Below are 26,643 nucleotides of genomic sequence, written 5' to 3'. Positions count from 1 at the left end.
GGAAGGTTTCGATTGTAAAATAATAAAAAATTACCGATTCCCGGGAAAAAATAATTTTATATATTATTAAACGGTGCAAATTTAAAAACTCGAATATATCAAAATCTACGTTGAATCTATATTAACAATTAGATTGCATGTCATGGAGTAATATAGGATATACTATATTACCACCAAAAATGGTACTTGTTACTCTGTCAAAGAACAGAGGAGTGCTCTTGTCAGAATTACTTCCAAGTCTGGAATATGATACGTCTGAACTACGTTTCTTACCAGGGACACTACACAAGTTGTAGGCGCTATCTAGTGGCGAGCACCGGACTACTCCCACTGCTGTTGCCGAAGACTGGTGAATTTCCTCTCCTCCATGTATATCTTTTCTCCTGAGAAATTTTTCTCTTGGTTCAAGCAACTTTTTTTTCTATTAGTTAATAACTAGAAAATAAAAAAACGAAATTTTGAAAAACTTTATTCACAATAATTTTTGAGAAATGAAATTACCTACAAAAAAGTTTCTGTGAGATTTTCTGATAAAACTGATAGTTTCGCCGGAAAAGTAATAAGATCTCAAAATTTGCTATAAATTTGACTTTAAGGTCAAATAACTTTTGAACAGTTAGATTTATCAAAAAAAGATGAGACTTTTATTGTAGAGCATTCAATTTACTATAAAAATATCTATCGTGCATAATAATTCGTTGATTAGCTTGAAAGTTAGAAAATTCTAAAAAATGAAAAGTTTTTTTCCCGTGTTATTTGAATACTCTGTAAATATGAATAAGTGAAATCGGTAAATATTCACTAATTTCAAGTGCAATCTAAACCACTTATTTTAAAAAGTGGTTCGATTGGCACTTAGAATAAGTGAATATTCACCTATTTCACTTATTCATGTTTATAGAGTACAAAAAAGAAAAACGGATTGACGCAAACCGTAGTATTATTATTAAGAGCTTGGATTGGTACCGAAATTATGGTTTTTAGGTATTCTTTCAATTTTTGGATACCAAAAAAAAAAATTTTTTTGTTTTTCACCAACCTAATATATAAATTATTTTTTATTAATGTTTCCTTTTATTTTCGTGATAGTTTTAATTCAATCAATACAGTTCTTCAAAAGAAGTTTTTATATAATCCTGAAAAATGCTTGTTTTAACTTTTTATAAAATTGATTAAATTGGAAAAACAGATAAAATTCTATGCTTTGATATTTTAAAAATTGCTGAATTCATGATAAATGAAATTCATATCTGCCCAAATTTTAATAATTATTAATACTATCTGAATTGTTATTTTCCGATTGAAACTGATTGGAAATTGTCTGTCGAATTTAATCAGAAAATATTCGATAAATGAATTATTATTTTCTGATTGAATCTGATTAAAACTGATTGAAAAATTTTCTGTCGGATTTAATCGGATTCAATCGGAAAATAATCGATAAATGAATTATGTTCTAATTGAATCCGCTTCGCTGGAAACGAATTTTTTGTATTTCTATCCGACACAAGATAATTTTGCCGTTTATATTGAGAAAAAAATTCCCTGAAAATTTTAGCTCTTAAATTTAATTTAAACTACTTTCTCTCGAATATCAAATTTTTCCATTTAAAAAGTATGTAAATTGAATAACTTTTTTTTAAATTGCTATAAATTAATAGTAGAACATTTTACAAGAAAAAAGATTTATACTATATTAAGCTTACAATTTTTATACTGTCCAATGTTAACTACTCGTATCTCATTGATAATACGCCCGAGTCAAAGAACAAATTCTAGTTTGGACCTCAAAAAATTCAATTCCTCTGATATTTTATTTACCGGTCGGAAAATGATACGATATTGGCACTCTAAATTCTCAGTGAGAACTATGAGGTCTAAATGCAAACTCTTCATCGGTTTTAAATTCTAACAAAACTCTCAAAATCCTCAAACAATAAATTATCGTTTTCTGGACTTAAAGAATTTTCGAGATGAAAAAAAAATCTGAGTACTTTGTTGTAATAATAATTAATTAAGAAACTGCCAGGACTGGTTGGTGGTTAGGATAATTGAAAATACGCATATTAAAAAAAATATAACAATATTTTATTTGTCACAGCACATAATCACTGGGTTAAATTGTCTGATCTCATGAATACGTAATTAAATGAATGCAAAATGTATAATTGATCTCGAGTAAATAATTAAAATATTTAATTTGAATTGAAAGTGAACACTGAGTAGATCGCAAAAAATGTAATGAGTATAAGTAACATGAAAGCAGAGGTTACCGAGCGAAGTTAGTTATTGAACACTTGAATTACGATAAATATTTGAGTTCATTGAGTATTAATTAGTTATGATCACTTAGTTTACTTTATATTAATGAGTTTAATTAAATTACACTGCATTGAATTTTATTTCTGAACATGTGGTAGCATGATTGCAGAGGCTACCGAGCGAGGATTTAATTTTATTTTATTTAAAATATTAAGCATGTTGATAATTGATTTACTATAAATTAAGTCTTTTATATTTACGAACACTTGATATAATTATTTAGTGGAGAAATAAGCACCTGTAAGGATTTCCGTCGAATTAACCTCTTGAAAAAAACGTGGTGTTGATCACTTGAGTCCTTGAACTTGGTTTATTTTATTTTTGAGCTCTGGTGCCCACAAGTACGAAAATAATTATATTTTTATGGAGCTTGATGAGTGCGTAATTGACTTTTATCAATATTTTTAATTAATAACTCGAGATGAGCACAAAATGATACGATTTAGAAAAACACGTGTTTTCACCAGAATATGTATTTGCGAAAAAGATAATGGCGTCGGTCTTCTCGACAAAAGGCAGGAAAAACAATGCGCATGCGCCGCACTGCGCAAGTCAAGTTTGAATTCAAAGGCCACGAGGCCCCAGTAGGTGCTGCCTCTATCTGCCGGAAGTGCAACTATATTTAAATTTAAATATATAGTGCGATTACGCAACAGTACTTAGAAAAATTTACAGGTAAAATAAAATTAATTTATTTATTTATTATTATTCGCTTTTATATATTCCTGGACAAACTTTTAATAAGTCTCAGAAAAAAATTTTTTTTATAAACTTCCTAACTAATATAGAATACAAAATCAAACATTTTGTCCTCAATAAATTTTTATATTCTAATCAAAGAAATGTATACTAAATTTTCTTTCAGTTAACTATTTTCTCACAGTAACTATTAAATTTTTTTTGAATGGATATAAATAAAAATAAATATTCATTTTCATATGTTATACTTTATAGAGGTTCCGGTAATTTTTTTGCAAATTTATAATTGATTATTTATTTTTGGGTCAACTTTTTAGAGATTTTCCGTCCAAAGTATTTATTTTTTACAAAAAAAAGTGAGGAATCTGCGTAGGTTACATCATTTGAGAAATTGAGGTCTAAATCTGGAGCACTAAATTTGTTTATATTATGAAGATTTTGAGGTCCCCGCAATTTTTTTTTATACCAGTTTAGCCCTCAATTATGTAAAATCGCCCATAACTACAACATTGAGGCCTAAACAGGAATTTCTTTCCACACAGCTCTCAATCTCCAAAGTCCAACTTGTCTCTCAAATACCTCACGTAGTATTTTGAGGTTCAAACTGGAATTTGTTTTTTGACTCGGGACACCTCTATTAAAAATAAACAAGGGCCGCCTCGTTTGTCATCTACCGTTAGCATTGATTCTAGCGGCGCTAGCCAGTGCCTCGTTTCATTTTTACTAGGGACTTTAGCAATATATCTAGCTCATCAGGAAGATAGTTCAAAATCAATTAGAACATTCTACACGGAAAAATATGTAGGCTCGAGACCTAGTCATTTTTATTATGCTGTCGACCAACCTTGAAACAGGAAATGAAGCATCCAAAAAATTATTATACTCATACGAAAAATTGTTACGCCGCATCAAAACTATTATAATATATGAAAGTAATTGTTATTAAAGTTTATCGGTAAGTCTCTCGCGCGAAGTACCCGAGAAATAATGTTTATATATAATCATACATAATTATATATAACTATATATGATCATATATAATTATATATAATCTTGTATAGATATCCATAAAGAATTATATATAATTATATATGATTATATATGATCATACATAATACAATATTTAAACGGAGAAAGTCATATCCCGAGAAAAAATTTTTATATATAATTATATAAAATTATATATAACTCGATTATATATAATCATATATGAAAAACGGCCAAATATAATCATATATAATTATATATAACTGTATATAATTATATATAACTATATATAATTATATTTGGCCATTTTTCATATATGATTACATATAATCAAGTTATATATAATTAAAAAATATTTTTGAAAAAAAAAAAAATTAAATACCAAATTATATATATGGATATATTATATATGGAGCTACATATATATTATATATGATTCTATATAATACTATTTCGAGAAATTTTTTTAATATAGAATCATATATAATTATATATAATCTTATATATATATATATATATATATATATAATTTTATACAATCATTAGGGTGTTAAAAAAAAAATAATTTTTTTTTCATGGCATTCAAAAATTGGAAGTACCCAGTTTTTCAATCGATTGAATTTCATATAATTTTGTGAAATTGTTCAATGTTTCCCAAAATTTTGTATAAGTTTTTTTAAATTTCACATTACAACAGAAAATCAAAAAATTTGAAGAAACTTAATAAAATTTTATATAATTATCATCGAGGCCGACAAAAATAAAATTTCATGTAAGTTCATGGAGTTTTTTCAAATTGTGTAAAAATCCATCATAAAAACTTATGAACTCGGTCTTTACCGGCATTTCACTCTAAATACACATCAATTAAGCACATGACTTGAACTCTCGTGATGTGGACCAGTGATCAACGTTCAGGGCTGCCAGCCAAAAGGAGCCGTGTTCGAACCCAGCAGATGTTCCAGGATTTTTTCATCATTTACTGCTATCAATTCTTGTTTCTGAATTTGTAATGCGTTCGCGCGGTAATGACCATATCAAAAATTTGGTATTTAATTTTTTCTTTTTTTTTTTTTTTCAAAATATTTTTTAATTATATATAATCGAGTTATATATAATTATATATAATTTTATATGATTATATATAAAAATTTTTTCTCGGGTAAGTATTGTGATACAGCATAATAAATTTTTGAATGAGTATAATAATTTTTTTGATGCTTCATTTCCTGTTTCAAGGTTGGCACCCGGATAGACATACATGAAAGCACGTCAATAAAATCATGATAAGTAATCTTAAAAATAAAATATTATTCACTCATTGTATCCGATTAAAACTGATTGAGAACCTTCCATCGGAAAATAATCGTGAAAAAATGATTATTTTGCAATTGAATCTGGTTTCAACTGATTGAAAAAAAATCGATCGGATTTAATCAGATTCAATCGGGATATAATCGACAAATAAATTATTACTTTTCGATTAAATCTGATTAAATCCAATTAATTTTTTTTTTCAATTAGTTTCAATCGGAAAATAATTTAAAAAAAATATTATTTTCCGATTGAATCCGATTAAAACTGATTAAAATATTTCAATCAGATTCAATTGGAATATAATAGAGGAATAAATTATTATTTTCTGATTGAATCTGATGAAAACTGATTAAAATATTTCAATCAGATTTAATCAGATTCAATCGGAATATAATTGAGAAATAAATTATTATTTTCCGATTGAATCCCATCAAAACTGATTGAAATATTTCAATCGGATTTAATCAGATTCAATCGAGAAATAATCAAAAATTAAAATTATTATTTTCCGATTGAATATAATTGAATCTGATTGAAATTCAATCGGAGATCTCGAACTCTCCCGACCATTTTTGATTGAAAATTTGTTTCCGCTTGAAACTGATAGAGGCCCATTCAATCCTACTATATGACCAAATGATAAGTTATGATTACGAAAGTATTCTCAATATTAAAAAATTAATCATGACTGATTCCATCAACTGGAAATACTATAATCACAGAAGCGTAATGCAAATTTTATTTCGATTCTCAAAAAAAAAAAAAAAATTAATTAATAAACACAAAAACATTTGAGTATTTGAACGTGCATACCTCAATAGTTTATATGAGACTAAAATATAATAAAATAATTAATAACAAAAGATATTAATATATTATTTAGAATTACCCTCGTGGTTTTGAGAATGCTGTAAAAATGCCGTAAATTTTCTGCATTTAAGCGCATACCGTAAATTTACCGTAATAATTTGGTATTAATATGGTTATATTGGCCAGTTTTATTCCTTTATTTATGTCATATACTTACTGTACTTATGCTGTAGAGTTACCAGATTACTACAGTAATATTACTATAAAAATGCCGAACTTTCACCGAAAAAATGCTGTAAAAAAACTATAACAATACCGAACTTTTACCAAAAAAATGCTGTAAAAAAAACTGTAAAAATGCCGAACTTTTACCAATAAAATGCTGTATAAAAACTAATACGATAATGTTATAATAATAAAATCGTTCTTTTTGTGATAATAATACCGTCAGTATCCTACAATTTTGCCAGATTTACGCTGATAAAATTGAAAATTGTAAAAAATGTAGTTTCATTTCTCGTTTGCCTCAGCATTTAAAACCATCGAAAATGTACAAAATGTAATATTTTTTATTTTATTTTATTAGTTCACACAATTCTTACTTAAACAAAAAAATGTAAGTGAAAATAACTATCTATGAAAATTGATGTTTTCAATTTTCTTAAGTTTGTTTGTATCCATGTTAATACAATTAGTAACATCTTTGAAGTAAGTGATTTGGCATAATGGCTACCAGATCAAACTTTCAAAAAATGGGTCTCGGGATCGAGTCCACGAATTGACGGGTTTTCTTATTTTTTTTTTTTTTTCATGACAGTTATTGTATATATAACTTTATAAGGTTATATATAATTATATATAACTAAATAAAATTTTATATAAATATATATACATTTGTTTCCGGGTAGAACGGTTTGATGCTGCAAAAATGCCGAAAATATACTATACATGTGCTGTAAAATTACGTTTTTTATGCTGTGAAAATACCGTATTTTTTCTGTTTTATTACCATAAATTTTCTGAATTTATTTCGTAAATTTTTGGTAATAATGCGGCAAAAACTGGCCAAAATAACTCGAGTAATACCATATTTATGCAGTATTTATACCATATAATTCCGGTATTATTTCGTTATTTCCAAAACCGCAAAGGTACCTTCAAAATATAAAATAAAAGTTGTAAAAAACTGATTAAAAGATGTAAGAAATTGATTAAAAGTTGGTGTCAAGTAATCGGGATCTTTATTTTGAACAGCAATTTTATTTTTTATAAAAAAGTATAAATTCAAACGCGGGTGATGATTACATTATAATTGTCGAAAGTAAATTACTATTTTATGTCTAACAATCATATAAAAAAATTTGTTTTTACCCTGTTTAGGAAATCTCATAGAATTCAATAAATTCTCAGGAATTCCCATAGATATTTTATAAAGGATAAATTAATTCTATGCGAAGTGATATAGTTAAATATAGGAGCTTATACATACAGCTATAAGAATCTATCAGATTTTTTAAGCAGGGTATTTAATGTTAAAGAAAAAGTGCGTAACGAGGCAGAAATATATCTCCAGACAATAAATGAAGTTGCTTTGCCCTACAAAAAATAGAGAAATCCCACCAAAAACAGATCATCTGTAAAAAATCGTGCCAAGTATACGTTCAACACTTTTTATGAATGGAAAAAATTAATTTTACAAAAAGGCTATAAAATTCTGAAAACACCAAGTAACTGGTAGCATTGAAAATCATGAGGAAAATCTCAATCAAAACATATAATAAAAAACAAGAAAAACGATTCGAATGTACTTGGTGTGCGTTTAAGCAATAAATTTTCTTGTTATCGTCATTTGTCTGCAGTTTACTAAAATTCAGAATTGATCATAGGAATTGACTGTGAAATCAAGCATGTAGTCACTGTAGTAAATTTACGCACTTGCCGAAAAACTTTGAGATGCGGTGCAAGCGATAGAAATTTAACACCTCGTTAAACGTGGATAAAATGTATGGAGGGTAGAGGTACCTCTACCCTCCATCCCTGATTAAACAAAACGATTTGTGATGATTAAAACTGTTTTAATCGTTTTAAATCATCATGAATCGTCAATTGAAGATTCAAGAGGATTAAAAACGATTAAATTTTCAATCGGTTTAATTCGTTTTTAATCTTCATGCAGGACCAGAAATTGCTATATATTATTTTACGATTAAAGATGATCCATGACGATTAAAAATTTCTAATCGTTATCAATCGTTTCTAATCTTAAAATAATATAACAATTTCTGGTCCCGCATAAAGATTAAAGAAGATTCGTGACGATTAAAAATTTAAAATCTTTAATCGTAAAATAATACTGCAATTTCTGGTTCTGCATGAAGATTAAAAACGATTTATGACGAATTGAAAATTTAATCGTCATTAATAGTTTTTATTCATAAAATAATAAATCGTCTTTTGACGATTAGAGACGATTAAATGTAAAATACCATGACGATTATGACGATTAAAGACGATTGATGATGATTAAATTTTTGATCGTTTTAAATCGTCACAAATCGTTTTGTTTAATCAGGGATAGTTGGAATAATCCACTTACTTATAGAGTGGATTTGTAGTAGATTACTTACTCAATCAAAACTTGACGCACACCAAGTACATTCGAATCGTTTTTTTTGTTTTTTATTATATGTTTTGATTGAGATTTTCCTCATGATTTTCAATGCTACCAGTTACTTGGTGTTTTCAGGATATTATAGCTTTTTGTAAAATTAATTTTTTCCATTCATAAAAAGTGTTGAACGTGTACTTGACGCGATTTTCTACAGATGATCTGTTTTTGGTAGGATTCATTAAATACTCTTGAATAATCTGGAAATAATAAATTTCAGTAATTTTTTTTTTTTTACTTTAATATTCATTAACTGTGGATACTCTCAAGTTTCACTCTATTCTACAAAATATTATTTTGATGCAAGATCGATCATTAATGACTCGTCAGCTTAAATAAATTGCAGTAACGTTATATTTCGTACAATTTACGATGTTTTAGAAAAAAGATATAAAGCAATCGAGTTGAAAAAAATTATATTCTTATAACTAAATGTGAATTTACTCAAATTTAAAAAAAATAGATAAAACATCATCATTTTTTGCATGAAATTTAAGTATTATAGAAACAAGTAAGAGGCGACCATATTGCCCCGGACACCTAGGCTGCTGGACAGTCTAGCTATGACGTCAAATCCACTTCCATCACGCGACACCTCAGTTACCCCCGCAGGTCAAGGGACTCGAGGGCCTCAACCGCAGAGGCAGAGGGATACATTATTGTACTGGACGGTTGAGCGGTCACATCGGTAAAGATATACCTACTTACGTTAAGCATTGTCAGGTTTAAGCTTGTATAATAAATACTCTTTTGGTTTAAACCTTGTGTTAGTTATTTTCTTACAGTTCAGAAGTGGGATAAAGTATTCGCGTGCTAGTAAAGTGAAGTGAAGTGTTACATAGCAGTTAATTATCCAGTGAGTGAACGCATAATAAACAATGAATCAAGAAGCTATCGACCGCGAACCGAGAGCTCGTCTACGTCGATCAGCATCGCGTCCCGAGGTCCCACAAGCTACAGGGAGTGGTGCACCACCGTTGCGAGAAGGATCAGCGCACCCAAGAAGAGATCGATCGTCGTCTCAAGATACGATGTATACGAGATGATCAGGATCTCAGAGCTCAACGCGATGGTCGATTTACAGAGGTAGACGCCGTTCACCTTCGTACAACCCAGAGTTTCAGGAGGTGCTAAAGCAACTGACCACAGCGGTAACAATGCTGGCGTCGACACAGTCCCAGAATTTGTCACCCAGACCATTCTCCGCAGAAGAATCTGCTAACGCTTCGGGTCACCCTCGAGGCTTAGAGAGAAAGAAACTGATTCCCCTCTTTGATCCCAAAGTGAAGAGTCAGTCTATCGAATTCTGGATTCACAAGGTCGAGGAACTACAGGGAATCTATGAGTGGTCAGATACGACAACATCGTGTTATGCATTAGATAATTTAAGAGGTATAGCCGGTGAATGGTACCGCAGATTACCAACCATTACGTTCACGTGGAACCAGTGGAAGATAAAACTTCGAGACTCATTCATGAATCATACCAGGTATTCAGACCGCCTGATGGCAATGATGCAACGTAAGAAGAGGCGCGATGAGTCCATGATGTAGTTCTTCTTCGCCAAAGCCGCGTTGGTCGATGCGTGCGAGATAACTGGATATCGATCGGCAGACTGCATCGCTCAGGGAATTGAGGACAACGCCCTGAGAATGGCAATCAGCCGATTCGAGTTTCAAACTCCGGAAGATCTTCGCATTTACCTGAGCAGAGTCGAAGATTACGGAGGACGACCGACGGAGAGACCTCCTACTAGAAAGTGGATCGAGAAGCCTCGCAGGCCGTTTGCAAGTACTCTTGCTGCGCACGCATCCTCTCCAGCTCCAGGACGCGGAGAAGAGCCAAGAAACCGAGAAGCTGGCTGAGGTAAAGCTCGAGGGTTAGCAAGAACTCCTAGTGAGCCTACTCGTCCAGGTACGTCGAATTCGAATCGACCCAAGGGCATCCAATGCTTTAGATGCCAGGAGTACGGGCACATTGCCAGCCGTTGCCCGAAGTCGGACTCAGAGAATAACGAGAAGAGAGTCCTAAGTATTAGTAGTGCTCCAGTGCACGAGGATCAACGATTCTTAGAGGCTACTATAGGAAAAGTAGCCTTGAGAGAATTTATTGACTCCGGAAGCGACTGCATCACGCTGCGGAAATCTGATGCGGATAAATTGGAGCTGAAACTACAGCCAACGGACACGACTCTGCGTGGATATGGGGGAGGTGTGGTAATACCTCACGGTATCACCAGAGTAACAATAAAAATTGACCTAGCTGAAGCCGAAGTAGAAGTACATGTGGTTCCAGAAGAACTACAGACAGTGCCCCTTATCGTGGGAAAGCCATTTTTGTGTTTACCGATTGTCACTATGGTGCAACGAGGAGATAAGTTGCGGCTGTTTGACAACATCTTCGCAACTCTGCCGAAGTTGGATCGACTCCCCCCAAGGATGACTCAATTAGCGGCTGCAGAGACGGTAGTTATACCGTCACGACATGCTGCGGATGTCCAGGCACGAGTGAATAACAATTATTTTGGTGACTTATATATGTAGAGCTTAGCGTACGCGGGAAAGTTGGAAAAGAGCACTGCATACCGCGATGCATGCTCAGCATAAACTTGGGATTGTTGCCAATAGTTAATTTATCTCATAAGCCATTAACTATCGAAAAAGGTAAAATAACAGCACGTGCGGAAAGAGCTCGAGAGGAGACGGTTAACGAAACAAAAATAAAAGACATATTTTCTATTCGGGCCGAGGAAAAATAATTCATATTTAGAAAAATAATTTATTTCTTTGACACGTACTTTTTTTCGTACTATGACAAAAATTGTTCAGGAAAAACATTAATAATCAACATTAATGTCATAGTGTAATACAGGATAGCCCTTTATTACTATTGAAAATTTTCAGCGGATAACCCGTCCAATGAATGTTTCAAGCTGGCGAATATAAAAACTCTGAAATAAGTTTCTTACCAAGGACACCACAAATGGTGGGCGCGATCTAATAGCGAGCACCGAACTACTCCCGCTGCTGCTGCCTAAGACCATAACTTTTAAATCAATAATCATTAGGTTCAAATATATACTTATCAACCTTGAATAAATGTATATATTTATTCTAAATGAATATATTTTTTGTGTCTAGGTAAACGGGGGCTGGCAATAGCCCTTCGAACAAGGTATTTGCTTACCAAAGCGTTGGAACAAGTTCGATTCCGGCCTGCACCAATGAATTTTATTTTTTTAATACTATTTATGTGCATTACATTGGCAGCTCCCTGATGGTAGAATACTGACAATTTTTCGAGCGAATGGAAGTGGCGCTGACTTCATTACAAAATAATAGCGGAACACAAAAAAACTCGATCGAATCTGCAGGGCTCTGCTGCCTCTATGACTAGGCTAGCGAGTGGGGCTTCTTATCAAAGAAGAACACCTGAGATGTAATATCGTAAAATTATGTCACGATGACATAGGCCATGTCAGACTCGAAAACACGCTAAATAAAATAAAAACGGACTATTGGTTTCCTTCAATGAAAAGGTATGTACGACGATACATTGCCTCTTGCCTCGATTGTCTGTATAGTAAAGAGCCTCCAGGTAAGAAACCAGGTCATTTACACCCAATAGAAAAGGTTCCGGAACTAATGCACACTGTACACATTGACCATTTGGGCCCCTTTACCGCCAGCGCACAACATGGTAATATACATTTAATAGTTATAGTCGAAGCATTTTCTAAATATGTATTTGCCAAGGCTGTTAAGAGTACTAAAGCTATTCCTGTACTACGACTTTTAGATGAAGTTAGTGTTTATTTCGGGTTTCTAAAAAGAATTATTACGGACAAAGATACTGCCTTTAGCAGTAAACAATTTAAACAATTCTGCATTGATAAACAGATACAACACGTCATGGCTGCCGTAGCCACTCCGAGGGCTAATGGGCAGGTAGAAAGATACAATCGAACTATCCTTTCTATGCTATCGTCTAGCATCGAAGACGAGCGACATTGAGACCGTAAATTATCTCAAGTTATTTGGGGTATTAACAATACCGTAAATTCAAGCACGGGAAAATTGCCGTCGGAATTATTAGTCTGGTTGAGGCCTCGCAATGCATCTGAGTCGCGATTATTGAATAGTATCGGAGAACCCGCGCGGGTGATTGATTGGGATCAAGAACGTGCGGAAGCTTCTCAGTCTATAAAGCGATGACAAAAAGAGCAGGCCGAAAGATATAATAAAAAAAGAGCTCCCTCTCGGCTGTTTGCGTGCGGTGACCTCGTAATGACTCGTAGAGTAATCGCTTACAATGATGGCAATAGTAAAAAGTTATTACCCAAGTACGCTGGGCCATATAAGATTACTAAGGTACTTGATAAGGATAGATACGTCATTGAGGATGTAAAAGGCGCAGAAAGGACACAGAAGCCTTACACTGGGATTGTTCCTGGAGACAAACTGAAGCTTTACAGTACAGAAATCAGTGAATCAGAGTCCGAGGACAGTAACAGTGACGATAATGCGACTGTACAACCTTTGGGTACGAACATTATCTATACGTTAGAATATTATAGTTAAATAATATAATGCACTGATAGCTCTCACGTAGTGAGAGAAGAATATCTTTGCATGAGCTTATGGTGGCCCTTATTTGAGGGATGGATACCATAAATATTGGTGTTGTCTCTTTTTATGTAGAGAAGGATACTACTCTAGAAAATATTGATTCTCGCTACGAGGAATGGATGCTATTTAGAATAGTGGCTCACATAAATGAGAAGGACAGCACTAAAGCAAGAATGGTTCTTATTTAAGAAATGGATATTACCTGCTTAAGGGCGCCCGATCTAAAGAGCGAGGAAGAGAGAGAGAATAGAGAGAGAGAGAGACATTAACATAAACACTTGCATGTACACAACCACTTACACGTCATTACGATGACCAAAAAAAAAAAAGAAATATATATAAAACAGACGTAGATGATGGTCATCGGGCATAATAAGGATAGTTATTCGGAAAGTTAATAATTTTAATGAGCTTGGAGTTTGACTATAGGCATGCATTAATTGGGTTACTGTGTGATTGCATGCTACTTAAAAACATCATTTTACTAACATTTGATTGATTTATGATATTTAGGACAGCCCGGTGTGTTGACGAGAAGCAGGGCTATAATGGGTGATAGCAGTCACCGCCTCCAACTGCGAGGACGCGGAAGACTATCAGGAAGGCCGACTACAAGAAGCAACCATATTGCCCCGAATACCTAGGCTGCTGAACAGTCTAGCTATGACGTCAAACCCACCCCCATCACGTGACACCTTAGTGACCCCCGCAGGTCAAGGGACCCGAGGGCCTCAACGGCAGAGGTAGAGGGATACATTATTGTATGTACTCTTTTATGCATGACCATGTATTATTATATATAACTATGTATAGTTATATATGGTCATATATAGAATTTCAGATGCATAAAATTTTTATGTTCACTTTTATGTATGACGATATATTATTATATATACGTATATATATAGTTATATATGGTCATATCTAGAATTTGAGATGCATAAAATTTTCATGTTCACTTTTATGTATGCTCATATTTTATTACTAGTAACGTTCGTCAAGTCGAAAATTTCAGTGTAGAAGAATTTAAACATGGTTGGTCAGTAAAGTAAGACAAATCAAAAAGCGTCATGGATTCGTATTCAAATAAAATGAGAATAGTATTACTGTGTGTCCTAAAAAATTTTAAATTTCTTACAAAATAATGTATCTATGTAACAAGTTTCACTCAAAATGTATTTCCTTTTTCAGCTTATAGGACGAGAAGTATAGTCTTCGTTTTCTTAAATATATAGAAGAGAGAAAACTTTTGTTTAGTTTTAATGAGAACGTAAATAGGCAAAATAAGCTGGTACCGCTGACATCAGTCCAAACCACCAGTAAGCATCGTTATCATTTAAACCTATACCGCAAACGAATAACAGGATAACCGCACATGTTTTTACGCACATTGAATGCCTAAATAAAGGATCGAAAATAGAAAATTAAAATCAATATTAGCTGCTGTTTATACTATAAAAGTATGACTGTATACGTGATTGACGTCGAATAATCGAATCCCTGTATAATAAGATTTACCATAACTACACTTATTAGCAACTCAGTGTTGACTACGAGCATACTGCAGCATGTTGTTAAACAGGATTCTATTAATTTTAATATTCGCTATCTACGGCACCCCATGTAAGTATGAATAGATAATGTGTGTCGAATAAACTTATTTTTTTGTATTTTTAATGGAGCCTTAATTTAACCTCGGTTTTGTTTTTAAGGTATTGGAGCGCTACCAACTGAATCTGATAGACATGCAGAAACGAACCAACTGGACCTCACATTAGTAGCACTGCAGATAGATTCTAAACTCAACTATGTACTGTGTGGAGAACATGCAGTTTTCAACAAAACAACGCGAGCTCTTGAAATTCGCTGTTATGATGACATGCCACCGTCCAAATATAAGGTGAAATTTTAATAACAATTGCAATCACAAAGTGGATTAAAATGTAAATATAACATTTTGTCTCGTGGAGATCATTCTATATTTTCATGTTTCATATATTCTAAATCGTCATATTTTTCAGAATTTTCTACCGGAGTGTGCCTGTATCGATAGTTACCTACGGAATTCAGCGAACATTTGCATCAAAACGGAAGATTGCGTTCCCTATATTGGTGGATTCAATTCTACAGGATCGGAAGATGCGAACTCGGCCGTTGTAGATTTTATTTGTTCATGGATAAATTTTCTCCTACTTTTTCTGGTTATTGCAACCATTATTTACGGTATAAGGCTCTTTTTTTTTTTTTTAAAGAAAATAAATGATGAAATAAAATAAATAATCATTATCGATCATTACTTTGTTTGATTGTTCTTTATTCAGTATTCTAAAGATGAAAAATCCGGGGATCTCAAGTTTTCTAACAGAAGGTCCACTGTCAATAAATCATTCGACAGAATAAAATAGTTCTACGTCTTTTTTTGAGGATTTAAAGCCCGGTCATCCAACAAAGTCTCTTATGGTAAGCACCCACCCAAATACACACACACATGCATGCACACATTAACACCAACAATTAGAACTTATTACTAATCCGTAATTACTAGCGCATGCGTCATGAACGTCTCGATATTGGATCCCCGCATGACCGGGTTCGCCTTAGTAACATTCATTTATTTCTCTGTGTGGACGTCAAGCTCACCATAACATGTTACTAAACGGAAATATATTGTTTTTCTTATTCGCTGCTAATGACATTACATGTAAGTATAAATAGATCATGTGTGTAACAATAGTATACAACATACCAAGGAAGAAAAGTGGGACATTCCGATCCGAGTGTGTAATTGCCTACCTGTACCAATAGAGAGAGTATTATGTTTTTTACCAGATCTGCACTTGGAAGTTTAAATGCTTGCCTTTGTTAAATAGGACAAGAATCTAAACATCCAGTACTCTTATGGTGAACAATGAATTGACTTCTTTATATTCCTAGTGGAGGTTTAACTAAATAGATAATATTTAACATTACTGTTGTTTTTTCTTAAGTTGTTGGCGCGCTACCGGCTGAATCTCGTCAAAATGAAGTGACGAATCAATTTGGACCCACAGTGGTACCACTGCAGACAGTTTCTCAACTTAACTATCTACTGTGTGGGTAATATGCAGTTTTAAATAAAACTATGCGAGCTCTGGAAGTTCGCTGCTACGACAACAAGCCAGAGTCCGAATACAAGGTAAAACTCTTTATTTTCCTTAACTATTGTTGGCACCAACTCACATCGACCTATTAATTATTAACTCTGAAATAAAGTTGTATAGCTGCGTAGTTACGAATAAATTTTATTGCTATTATAACCTTGAAGCGGAAAACGATAAAAGTAAACTATTGATCCTCGTGGCGCCCGTTATATATTTCCATGCATCGTATGTTATAAATTGTCATGTTTTTCAGCTTTCTCCGCCTGATTGTGAATGCTTAGATGGTTACATGCGGAATTCAGCCAACGTTTGCATTAAAGCTTCAGACTGCGTTCCAGTGTCCAATGGATCCAGTTCCTCAAGAAGTGAAGCAGTGGGCAAAGGCATTGTATTTATTATTTGCAGCGGAGTCGTTGGTATCAGTTACATTATGTCATATATCGTGATCATATATGCTACTGTGTATGTCTTTCGTTCTCAGTTATCTGCTAAAAATTAGATGGTTAAATAAATTAAATAAGTATCAACTATTACTATTTTGTTTAATTTTCCATTATCTAGTATTTTAGAGATAAAAAGTCAGAAGAATTCAAACTGACTAACAAAAAAATCTCTGTAAATAATAATTTATAGAGCAGAATAAAGTTCTACGTCTAATATACGAGTTAACGAATACTCTGTGTGCAAATAAAACCTATTGACTATAGAAAAAATGGATTTTTCTCTATCAATACTCAAATTAGCCGTGTAACCAACCCTAACTACAAAACTGTCACTGTATACAAAGTGAGATTGACATTAGGGGAGATGAACATACAGTAACACTGCTACCATATGATACCACGACGATTTTTGATTTGCGATCTTATACAAGTTACATTAGCAGTATCTTTCACCGATGATCTTTCGGGTTCAAAATTGCAATACTCTGGTGCTAGCTTCTGGATCAAAATATGAAGCAATATTGCGCAATTCATATGCAAGATATGTGTTACTAATTTCTTACAGCGAATTTTAGTTAATTTTGAACACTATGACGCAATAATATTGTAAGCAAATCTTACGCAAGCATTGCTTAATATTGTCACTAAGGAACTAGTCCGAAATGTCATGCATGTGCGTAGTTTTTAGTGTCAGAAATATAGTGCAACTTTCTCCAGAAGATCAGTAAAAAAAGAAAAGATATCTGTATTTCAAATAAGACCTAAAGTAGGTAGGGAACGTAGGAGTTTATTGTGTCATTCAAAACCAACAATAAATATTATTATAAATTTAATTTCTGACGCAAACCCAAAAACAGGAAAACCGCATCGGAATGTATGCCCGATAAACGTTGAAAAATATTATAAAAATATTGAGACTATGACGAACCAGAGTTCATATTTAGGCATACAGCCAGATGGAACAATAGTTCGGTAACTCTTTTACGTCATCAAATTGAATTGTTGTGCCTATATAATCAGTTGCAATATTAATCAAAGTTACAGTCGTGAATCAGCTTTACCGTAGGAAAGAAGTTAATACTAAAGACCACATGATGTCAGAAAAGTTCGCATTTGTTCTGTTCGTCACTTGCATCGCCTTTATTGGTAAGTATAAATAATATATGTATATCCAATATGTGTAATATTTTTTTATTTAACACCACCATCTAGATATTAGCTAGTAAAATAGGTATTAATATTATTTTTTTATTTTTTTAAGATATCAAAACTTCGCCCACCAACAGTGACTCTTGGAAAGATGGCTTTTGTGGTGAAAACGAGGTCTACGACTTTATGCGGCGTGGGTGTGAAGAGCGCTGTGATGATCACAACCCAACATTCTGCTTTAAAGTAAGAAATATTTTAATTACTGATCAAAATTAAAACAGTGAAATGCCCGTGTTGTGTTTGGATAAATTCCGAATCACATTGAATCGACCGGAACTGATAAGAGTTACGGTCACGTCAAAATAGAACCTACAAATTATAAGGGCTTATATTGAAAGCGTAATTAGTATTGTGACAGGTATGAAGTAATTAACGCCACAAAGCAAGCAAAGATTAGAGTTGTGGAATTAAATAAACACCAAGTTATATGTCTTTACTTTTATTCTGTAGCTATTTGTTTTTTTGTTACAGTTTACACAGTATGCTGGTGTGAAAAGGGGTACGTTAGAGATAAATCAGATACTTGCATCAAAGTTGGAGACTATCCCAATGTATCTGAAAACTTGGAGTTCTTTAAAACAATCATCGACACGTAGAGCGTAACATATAAATGGAAATTGGACTAATTAACGGACTGATAAATTACTAATAAACGATCATTTCGCATATTAACGTATTCGTATTATTCTTCACACCCTCATTTAAACTCCAAATTATTTAAGTACTCAGACACTGCCAAGATTAGTAAAATGCTGATAGTTAATCACAAAAACACGGATTCATTGGTTGAAGAAACTGCCGCTAGGGTAGCTGGCTGCAGTGACCCTGTTGTCTTTTGCTTTCAAAGATTCCAGTCGCATGGATTTAGCAGGGACACTTGGTCGGAACTAAAGTAGTATACCTATCACTATTTATCTGACTCACACTACCTAATGGATATCAAAAAAGAGAAACATGATTTCGGAAATCCCAAACCACATCGAAAACCCATGCCGGGAACTGATATTAGCCGCTATCAACGTCCCGGCAGGATATAGGTATTATTATAACACTAATCCGAGTCACTGGTTCAAATTAGATTAACCGAAATGTAATGACCGGTTATTGGAACAGTATAGCAGATCAGAGTGGAACGCATTTTCACTATCATTATGTGATATAGCTATTGGATTAAACAGACATAGATGACATTCTAGAAATTGGCAAGAATCTAATCCATCCTTACACTAAAAAGAACTTATTTATACTTCGATAACAATATCATTAATAACATCAGGAATCTACGACCAAAAAAAAAATTATTAATCATGACACGTGAGGGAGAGTGTGGGCTCAATGGACGGTGGCATACACCGACGTTGATAAAAGTAAGATGACGACGCTGAATGAACACCAATGGCACGTATTCTTAGAGGACTATCCGCTGTTTAGATGTTATGCTACAAGGCAAAACAAGACACTGCCTGTTGACTACGAGGTAAAGTATATCTATTTTTTTGTAAATTATCATTGATTCGTTCAAAATTGGTGGTGCAAATAACTTTTTTTTATAAGAATAGAATATTAAATCCCGTAACGGTAATGATTTAACATTTTCCGACAAGACGCTCATCATACATTACCGCTAGTGTAATATGACCAATTTCATTGTTTTTCAGGTACGATCACATTGCTTGACTCCAACAAACAAAACTTGTAAGTATTAATAATTAACGTCCATATCTTAAATTAATCTTTTTTATGATATCCTCGTGATCTCTAACCCCCAACTAATGTACGTTCACCAGACTCTGATATTATCTCTTTAGCATTTCGAAGTTTCTAAGCATCTTGGTGCATGTCGAGTATGAAAAGCGCGAATTAAAAAGCATCGCGTATTCGTATTCATGCAATGTGAGAATAGTAGCGTTACAGTGTCCTTCTCCAGCTATTTTAACCCTACTTTGTGTATGGTAACATTGGCCCTGTCACGGGTGCTACGCGCTTACTCTAGTTCCACAACGACCCGCCTAAAAATAAAGTAGGTTTCAAAGTCAAGCATTAAAGGTTTAACAGTTCTACTGACAGCGACTTGATACTCGGACATAGACATTTTTTTTAAAAAGCCGAGCTGAAAATTACTATTATCAATATACATTGCTATGCATATAACCGTTTAACGATTAATCATTAATGGTGACACACAAAAGACCCAAACATATGGAACTGATAAGAGGTTTTATTGACGTCTGGTCAAGTTAGGCATGATGTTATTACTCACCATTTGCGGTTGATAATACTGACCGTTTCTAGGCCGAGTAAATGATAGTCCTTATGTATGTACATTTAACAGTCATTAATTTAGAAGTAACATAACTTAATTGTAAAATTGTCTCAACTATAATCACTTTACTTTACACAGTATAACTCTAAAAAATACCTGTCACTAATACTATTGCACGACTCATGATGCGAAGCATCTATGCAAATTGCATAATAATGTCAATTCGCTCTTTATAAGACAGACGAATACATGCTGTTTTTTTTTTAATAAATATGTCACAAAAAGATCCATTTGGTCTGCAGATAGGTAAGTATTTACCAGATCATCTTTGAAGACATAATAGAAGTTATTTAAATAATAGGCTGCTTACAATAAACAATTGCTATTTATAGAACCGTTCAATAATGTATCATTACTGGCGACATACAAGGAAAACCCAAACAATATGGATCTGATGAGAGGTTATAGGTCTGGTCAAGCTAAACAAAATATTATAACTCATCATTGGCGGTTGATAGTATTGACTGTTTCCAGGCCTAGTAAATGATTTAGAAGGAATGCGCATTTTTTTTCAAAGATATCTACATTCCACGTAAATAGACTATACTAGTAGCATTTATAGCTCGAAATGCATTTCAGAATTTCAAATTGATGTTTTATTTGATTCCGACTTGAGGGTTTTTTCAAGTGATTCTTAAAGTCTAACTTTAGCCGCAATACTGATTGAAACAACTTTTTTCTTTTGTATTCGTTGTTTTTTCTTGATGCGCATCATTATAAACGACTTCATTAATTGCGTTAATTATCTTTTATCATTTATATTCTACTTAAATATCAACTCTTATTTACACTGGTGCCTATGGATTAAAGCCGAGTGCTAATAGACGTCTTTAGTTATATTTGAATGAGTAGATTAACGTTTCAAACGATTTAAAGTTGTGATTTCATTGGGTCTAGTAATATGATTAAGCTAGTATTGCTTACTTATTTATGCGTTATTCTAATAGCTTTCTGAATAATGAACAAAAATCCTGATCAGATTATCCAGATATGAGCAATAAATAAGTACAATGATATCTAAAGTATTTTGAACTACAGAGTAGCCCGCATGGAAAAATATATATGTGAAAATTATATGCAACATATATGTCACATTGAGGACAATTTTTTATAGTTGTCGGAGAGGATCGCGGTCCTGGTGATCATCGTTATTAGGCCTTGCATTTTTGCCAGTCCACCTAACAATAAACTTAGCAAGCGCACTGTCCTTCCGACAACTATATATACTTTAACTATTGTAGATACTATTGTTTGTGAGTTGATAGGTGGATGAGACGTAGTTTTTATTTCGGTGATTCCCCGCCCCGAGTCTAAGGAAACACGTCGCGGGACACTACCGCTGTCAGTAGAGGCAGCAGAGTCCTGCAGATTCGATCGAGTTTTTGTGTTCCGCCATCATTTTGTAATGAAGTCGAGGCCACTTCCACTCGCTCGAAAAATCGTCGGTATTCCACCACCAGGGGGTTGCCAATGTAATGCACATAAATAGTATTGTGAAAATAAAATTCATTGGTGCATGCCGAAATCGAACCTGGTCCAATGCTGTAGTAAGCAAGTACCTTGTTCGACATATATGTGGCCATATAGTAAAAATATATGTAGACATTTATGCCGACATAGATCGAGAAATATATTTTTATATATGTGACATATATAATACATATATGTTTGCATATATTTTCCCGTTGCGGTTATCCTGTATTGAATGTATCTAAAAGTAGTCGTAGGTAGCAGGGGAGGTTAGGGCAGAGTGGGCCCCTTAAGGAAAATAATTATTATATCGTTAATTTTTTCATCGCGTTTACTTATTTTTAGACCCTTGATACTTATTTTCACTTCATTGAAACTTCTTTTTTCGCGCCAAAATATTTTTTTAAGTTATATAAAAAAATATATATTTTGACAATTGTAAAATATATACCTACGTATATGCATTCATATCTTTAGACATTTATATAAGAATATAAAAGATATATATGCATCCATATAAGTACAAATCTATGCAGAAATAGATGCGTACTTATGTGTCGGCATGTATGTAGACATATATTTCGACGTATATACGATATAATAATTATTTTCCTTAAGTGGCCCACTCTGCCCTAACCTCCCCTGCAACCTACGACTCCTATCAGATACATTTGAAACAGGATAACCGCAATGGGAATTTTACTTATTATACCATAAATAATAATTTTATATTGAAATTCGAACTGATAGCACATTGTTTTGCATGTTCGTGGATAGAACAATGGGAGGGGGAAAGGAATTCCAATTTAGATTTAATTCCTGTTTGGTGGAGCCTATATAAAGCCCTGTCGAACTGCCTGAATTACATTAGTGTTCATACCACCACCATAATTACAGTAGTGTCTGTACCACCTCTGTAAAAATGTCGCAAATTACTTTAATAATTCTCATCCTGGCCATTGGCTTCTCATGTAAGTAATAATTCTGATTCTGACCATTGATTTCTCGTGTGATAATTCGTTGCTTAGTTTACCACCTAAAATATAGATGTTAGCAACAAAATCATATATGAATCACAAACCAAATTCTTAATACTTCAAATTGAATTGCAATCGCATAAATAGTAATTTAACATAATTTTGGTTATTTTTTAAGGTACCAAAGCCCAGCCAATTAACTCTACACGTGACGGGGAGGATTCAGGAACTGATCATAAGGTAAAAACATATTATTTTAAACTTTTTAATGCAAGTGTTGAAGATTTAAATAACTAGAGGTTATTGTCCCTGTCCGATTTTCGACAACCGGCTTATGATGAAGTGATAACATTTTAATGTTATAGATAATTGCTTGTTTTCAGGATTTTGTCTAAGCGTCCGTAGTTTATTTGTGTGTATGTTTTATTGTGTTGATTCTATAATATTCGAACAGACAGACACTGATTGAGGTCAGTTTTGTGAAATTGGAAAGACTTTATTTTGATTTTTATTCACTAATCAACTATACAAAGAACAATTTCGAAAATAATGGCATAAACCAATTACATTAAGGACCAAGGACTTTTATTGCAGAGTTTACTATATATTTATTACAATTTTATGATATAGGTCTTCTCTTTCTTAGATTCCTTTAACGGATACTGCAAATATCACTAGTGCTAAAAACTCAACGATCACAAGAAAAGAATTGAACAGTACTACTACACAGCCGGAAAGAAATAATGAAACTTCTGCCAGAATAAAAACAATAGCATCAACAAAAGATGAAAATATTACTGATCAATCCAAATTCAATACAAGCACGAATTCTAACTTAAATACTACTATCCACCGTAAAGACGCAGTTGTCAGCACAACTGAAAAAGTTTATGTCCCCAACAATGCATCGACCGCAGAACTAAACGCAACATCTACTATTCAACCTAAAGAAGTAAATGCAACTACTTCCTCGGCAATTGATATCAAGAAACCTGCCTTTCCGTATTGGATTATACTAATCTTAACCTTCGGGATTGTAATGGTTGGAACGATTATATACTTCGTTTTTCGTACCATGCGTAAGCCTGGTCAATCCGAAAGAGCAGTTACATTCAACGCAGTCGGCTCTAGAAATAATAGTTCTTACGAGTGATCCGTAATCATTTAGTACTTTCATTATTGTTTTTCTAAAACTCTTCAAGACTCCACTCATGGAAACTTAGGCATAATTCCCAAGAGCTTTTTCACATTAACCAATATGTAATCTGTATCTTATGTTGTAGAAATTTTTTAAATATAAATTGCTTACTTTGTAGAGTGTAACTCTAAGAAATGCCTATTACTAACATTATCTATAAGTTATGGTTAAATAAAGATATTGCTTACAAAACATGTTTTTTGACTTATTCTACATAACCCCAATGCAAACGCAACCCGCACTCTATTCGATTCTACCCCTCATCGAGCTGATAGGTTTTTACGAAGCATTATTTACGTAACGCCATATTTCACATCTTCAAAATCCAACTATGTTTCAACAACCGACCTAAAATGAAAAGTAATACTAAAAGAAACATATTTCCTTTTGCTAGTTTCACTTAACATATTGCAGCTCAACAAATACCGACATCATCCAAATGAGTCAATAAGGATGATGAAATTTGAAGTCAGCTATCCTTAACGGAATAATCGATCAAGAAACTCTTGATTTGGTGTTTGGAAAACCTGAAAACTCTCCGGCTGAAAATAAACCCTTAGAAACTGAAACGCAAGCACAGAAGTTTAACGGAATAATCGATCAAGAAACTCTTGATTTGGTGTTTGGAAAACCTGAAAACTCTTCGGCTGAGAAACCACCAGCAGAAGTTTAAATCGACGTAAAATAGTCTTAATAACATAGTAATAAGAATCATTCGTAAAAATCAGTGTAATGTTTCCTAGTTGATAAGTAAACTAATGTACGATTACAATACTATATTCATGTAATACAATAAGAGAAATAAATAAAAAATAGTTTTTAAAAAGTAGAATTTCTGATTTTCTGTTGTATTTGACATTGCTACCCCTATAAGTAGTTCATCAAAAAGAAATGTGTAAGATTCTAGCAACATGGAATCCTACATAGACTTCTCTTATCATTATCCATATAATAATTCTCATGTATGAAGAGGAATCATTCTAACACATATCCGTCAAACTTGAGTTCTACTAGAATCTATTTGAAATCTGTTAGAGTTGTTTTATCATGCCCAGATTGTAATGTTGAAAATTTCTGCCTGGCAACCATTCCTAGTTATATATACCTATATATAGTTATATATATCCATATATAGAAACATATCCGAGTAGGTAGGGGTTTGACGGAGACCATCCGCTTACCCTCTGGGAGGGAAATCCGTGCAGGCCGACGGGGAAGTCGACCAGACACTCCTGAAGTAACAGGGAGAGGGTAGAACCGCGTTATGAATCCGCGTAACTTTTTGTGTGTGCGTATGTGTGAAATTGACCGCGTAACCGTGATGATTATTTAAATAATAAACCGTGATTATTATAAACCGTGTTTGAACCGTGATTAATTATTATAGAGGTAGTAGCACAGGGCTCGAAGCCCATGTAAAGAAGAAGATTTTGTTTAAATAAAGTTTGTTTATTGTTATTCTATTTAAAACTGTCTGTCTTTTTCGAAGACCCCCTTTGTAAACCCTGGACTCCGGCGAGCTGAACCCGAGCAAAAAGGGGTAGCTGTGTCAGTAATAAAAAGAATTAACATTGCTAGTTGTTCCTAACTTTGCTTACTTATTAACTGGAATATTTAATTGAACCAGTTTTATTTCATTGTTTAACTTAATACTCGGTTTATAATATTGGATAATCACTAATGATAATTGCCAGTTTCATTACAGTTAACTATTAATTAATTGAACTGATTTTTATTTTCGCTATTAATTTGGTTCGTTTCTATTTATGAATTCATGTAGTTAATAATTGCTCTTGTAATTTAAATTAATCCAATTTTACCCGTTACAATCTACAGTAGTTTATCGCTAAGTTAGCCGCAAACATTGTCATTTCCATAAGTTGATGACAACTTTCTGGGAAAGTTGGTGGCAAAAGTTGGCATTACATTAGTTGACGGAAAGTTGACTTTAATTTTTTTAGAAACCTGCCTGCAGCTTGCGGCAGCTCGCTGGCGCCAACTTTCTCAGAAAGTTGGCGGTAACCTGCAGCCAACAATTAAAAAAGCTGGAAATTGTCGAAAACTTATCATCAAGTTGGCCGCAACGAACTTTCTGATCAGAAAGTCTGGCGATGAGGGAAAATTAAAAAAAAAGTGCATCCTTTTAAATGGTTATCATTACAACTATTTAAATGGGCCTGACAAATTTTTCTAGAATCAAGTGAAATCCGGGTTTGTATCGATATTTTCCAAGAAATGATTTTTTCGATCTTTTTCCACCTATTTTAGTTGTCCTATGGAAAATTTGCTAATTCTGGTGGCCTATATTTTAAAAAACTGAACGGTTCATTGATAACTAATCCAGGGTACATCAAATAATCTTAATTAAAACACATACAGAGTGATTATAACTTTAAATATAATTGCGGAAGCGATACAACCTAAAATTAAGAAAACAAAAAAAAAAAACCAA

The 26,643-nt window shown here is 33.2% G+C and overlaps 1 protein-coding gene and 1 long non-coding RNA gene across 16 annotated transcripts in view; one reads left to right on the top strand and one right to left on the bottom strand.

The window, feature by feature from the left end:
* The window catches only part of LOC128667765 (uncharacterized), a 49,186-nt gene extending 46,227 nt beyond the window's left edge, over positions 1-2,959 (bottom strand). The window contains exons 1-2 of the long non-coding RNA XR_008403726.1: positions 2,561-2,959; positions 274-435 (exon numbers count right to left, since the gene is read on the bottom strand). This is a non-coding gene — a long non-coding RNA (uncharacterized LOC128667765). The remainder of the gene's footprint in view (positions 1-273; positions 436-2,560) is intronic.
* Positions 1-24,521, top strand: part of LOC103572795 (uncharacterized) — an 86,601-nt gene extending 62,080 nt beyond the window's left edge. For 2 of the 15 annotated variants that reach the window (XM_053739210.1, XM_053739211.1), the window contains exons 2-16: positions 13,945-14,174; positions 14,420-14,539; positions 14,623-15,054; positions 15,144-15,374; positions 15,453-15,654; positions 15,753-15,891; positions 15,977-16,332; positions 16,419-16,606; positions 16,825-17,033; positions 17,133-18,160; positions 18,276-18,406; positions 18,695-19,700; positions 19,882-19,918; positions 23,172-23,233; positions 23,640-24,521. In XM_053739210.1, the coding sequence (XP_053595185.1) occupies positions 19,596-19,700; positions 19,882-19,918; positions 23,172-23,233; positions 23,640-24,146 (711 nt within the window). In that variant the 5' untranslated portion in view covers positions 13,945-14,174; positions 14,420-14,539; positions 14,623-15,054; ... (7 more) ...; positions 18,276-18,406; positions 18,695-19,595 and the 3' untranslated portion in view covers positions 24,147-24,521. Of the gene's footprint in view, positions 1-9,300; positions 9,492-10,934; positions 13,346-13,944; positions 14,193-14,419; positions 14,540-14,622; positions 15,055-15,143; positions 15,375-15,452; positions 15,655-15,752; positions 15,892-15,976; positions 16,333-16,418; positions 16,607-16,824; positions 17,034-17,132; positions 18,161-18,275; positions 18,407-18,499; positions 18,582-18,694; positions 19,701-19,881; positions 19,919-22,026; positions 22,094-22,793; positions 22,988-23,171; positions 23,234-23,639 lie in introns of those variants that run through there. The other 13 variants (XM_053739216.1, XM_053739213.1, XM_053739209.1 and 10 more) reach the window with 13 other exon arrangements.
* The last annotated feature ends 2,122 nt before the right edge of the window (positions 24,522-26,643 follow it).

This window comes from Microplitis demolitor, chromosome 5 (genome assembly GCF_026212275.2).
Source record: "Microplitis demolitor isolate Queensland-Clemson2020A chromosome 5, iyMicDemo2.1a, whole genome shotgun sequence".
In the NCBI taxonomy this organism is placed as follows: domain Eukaryota; kingdom Metazoa; phylum Arthropoda; class Insecta; order Hymenoptera; family Braconidae; genus Microplitis; species Microplitis demolitor.
Note: the sequence above shows the minus strand (reverse complement) of the source record. Positions and strands in the feature narration are given on the sequence as shown.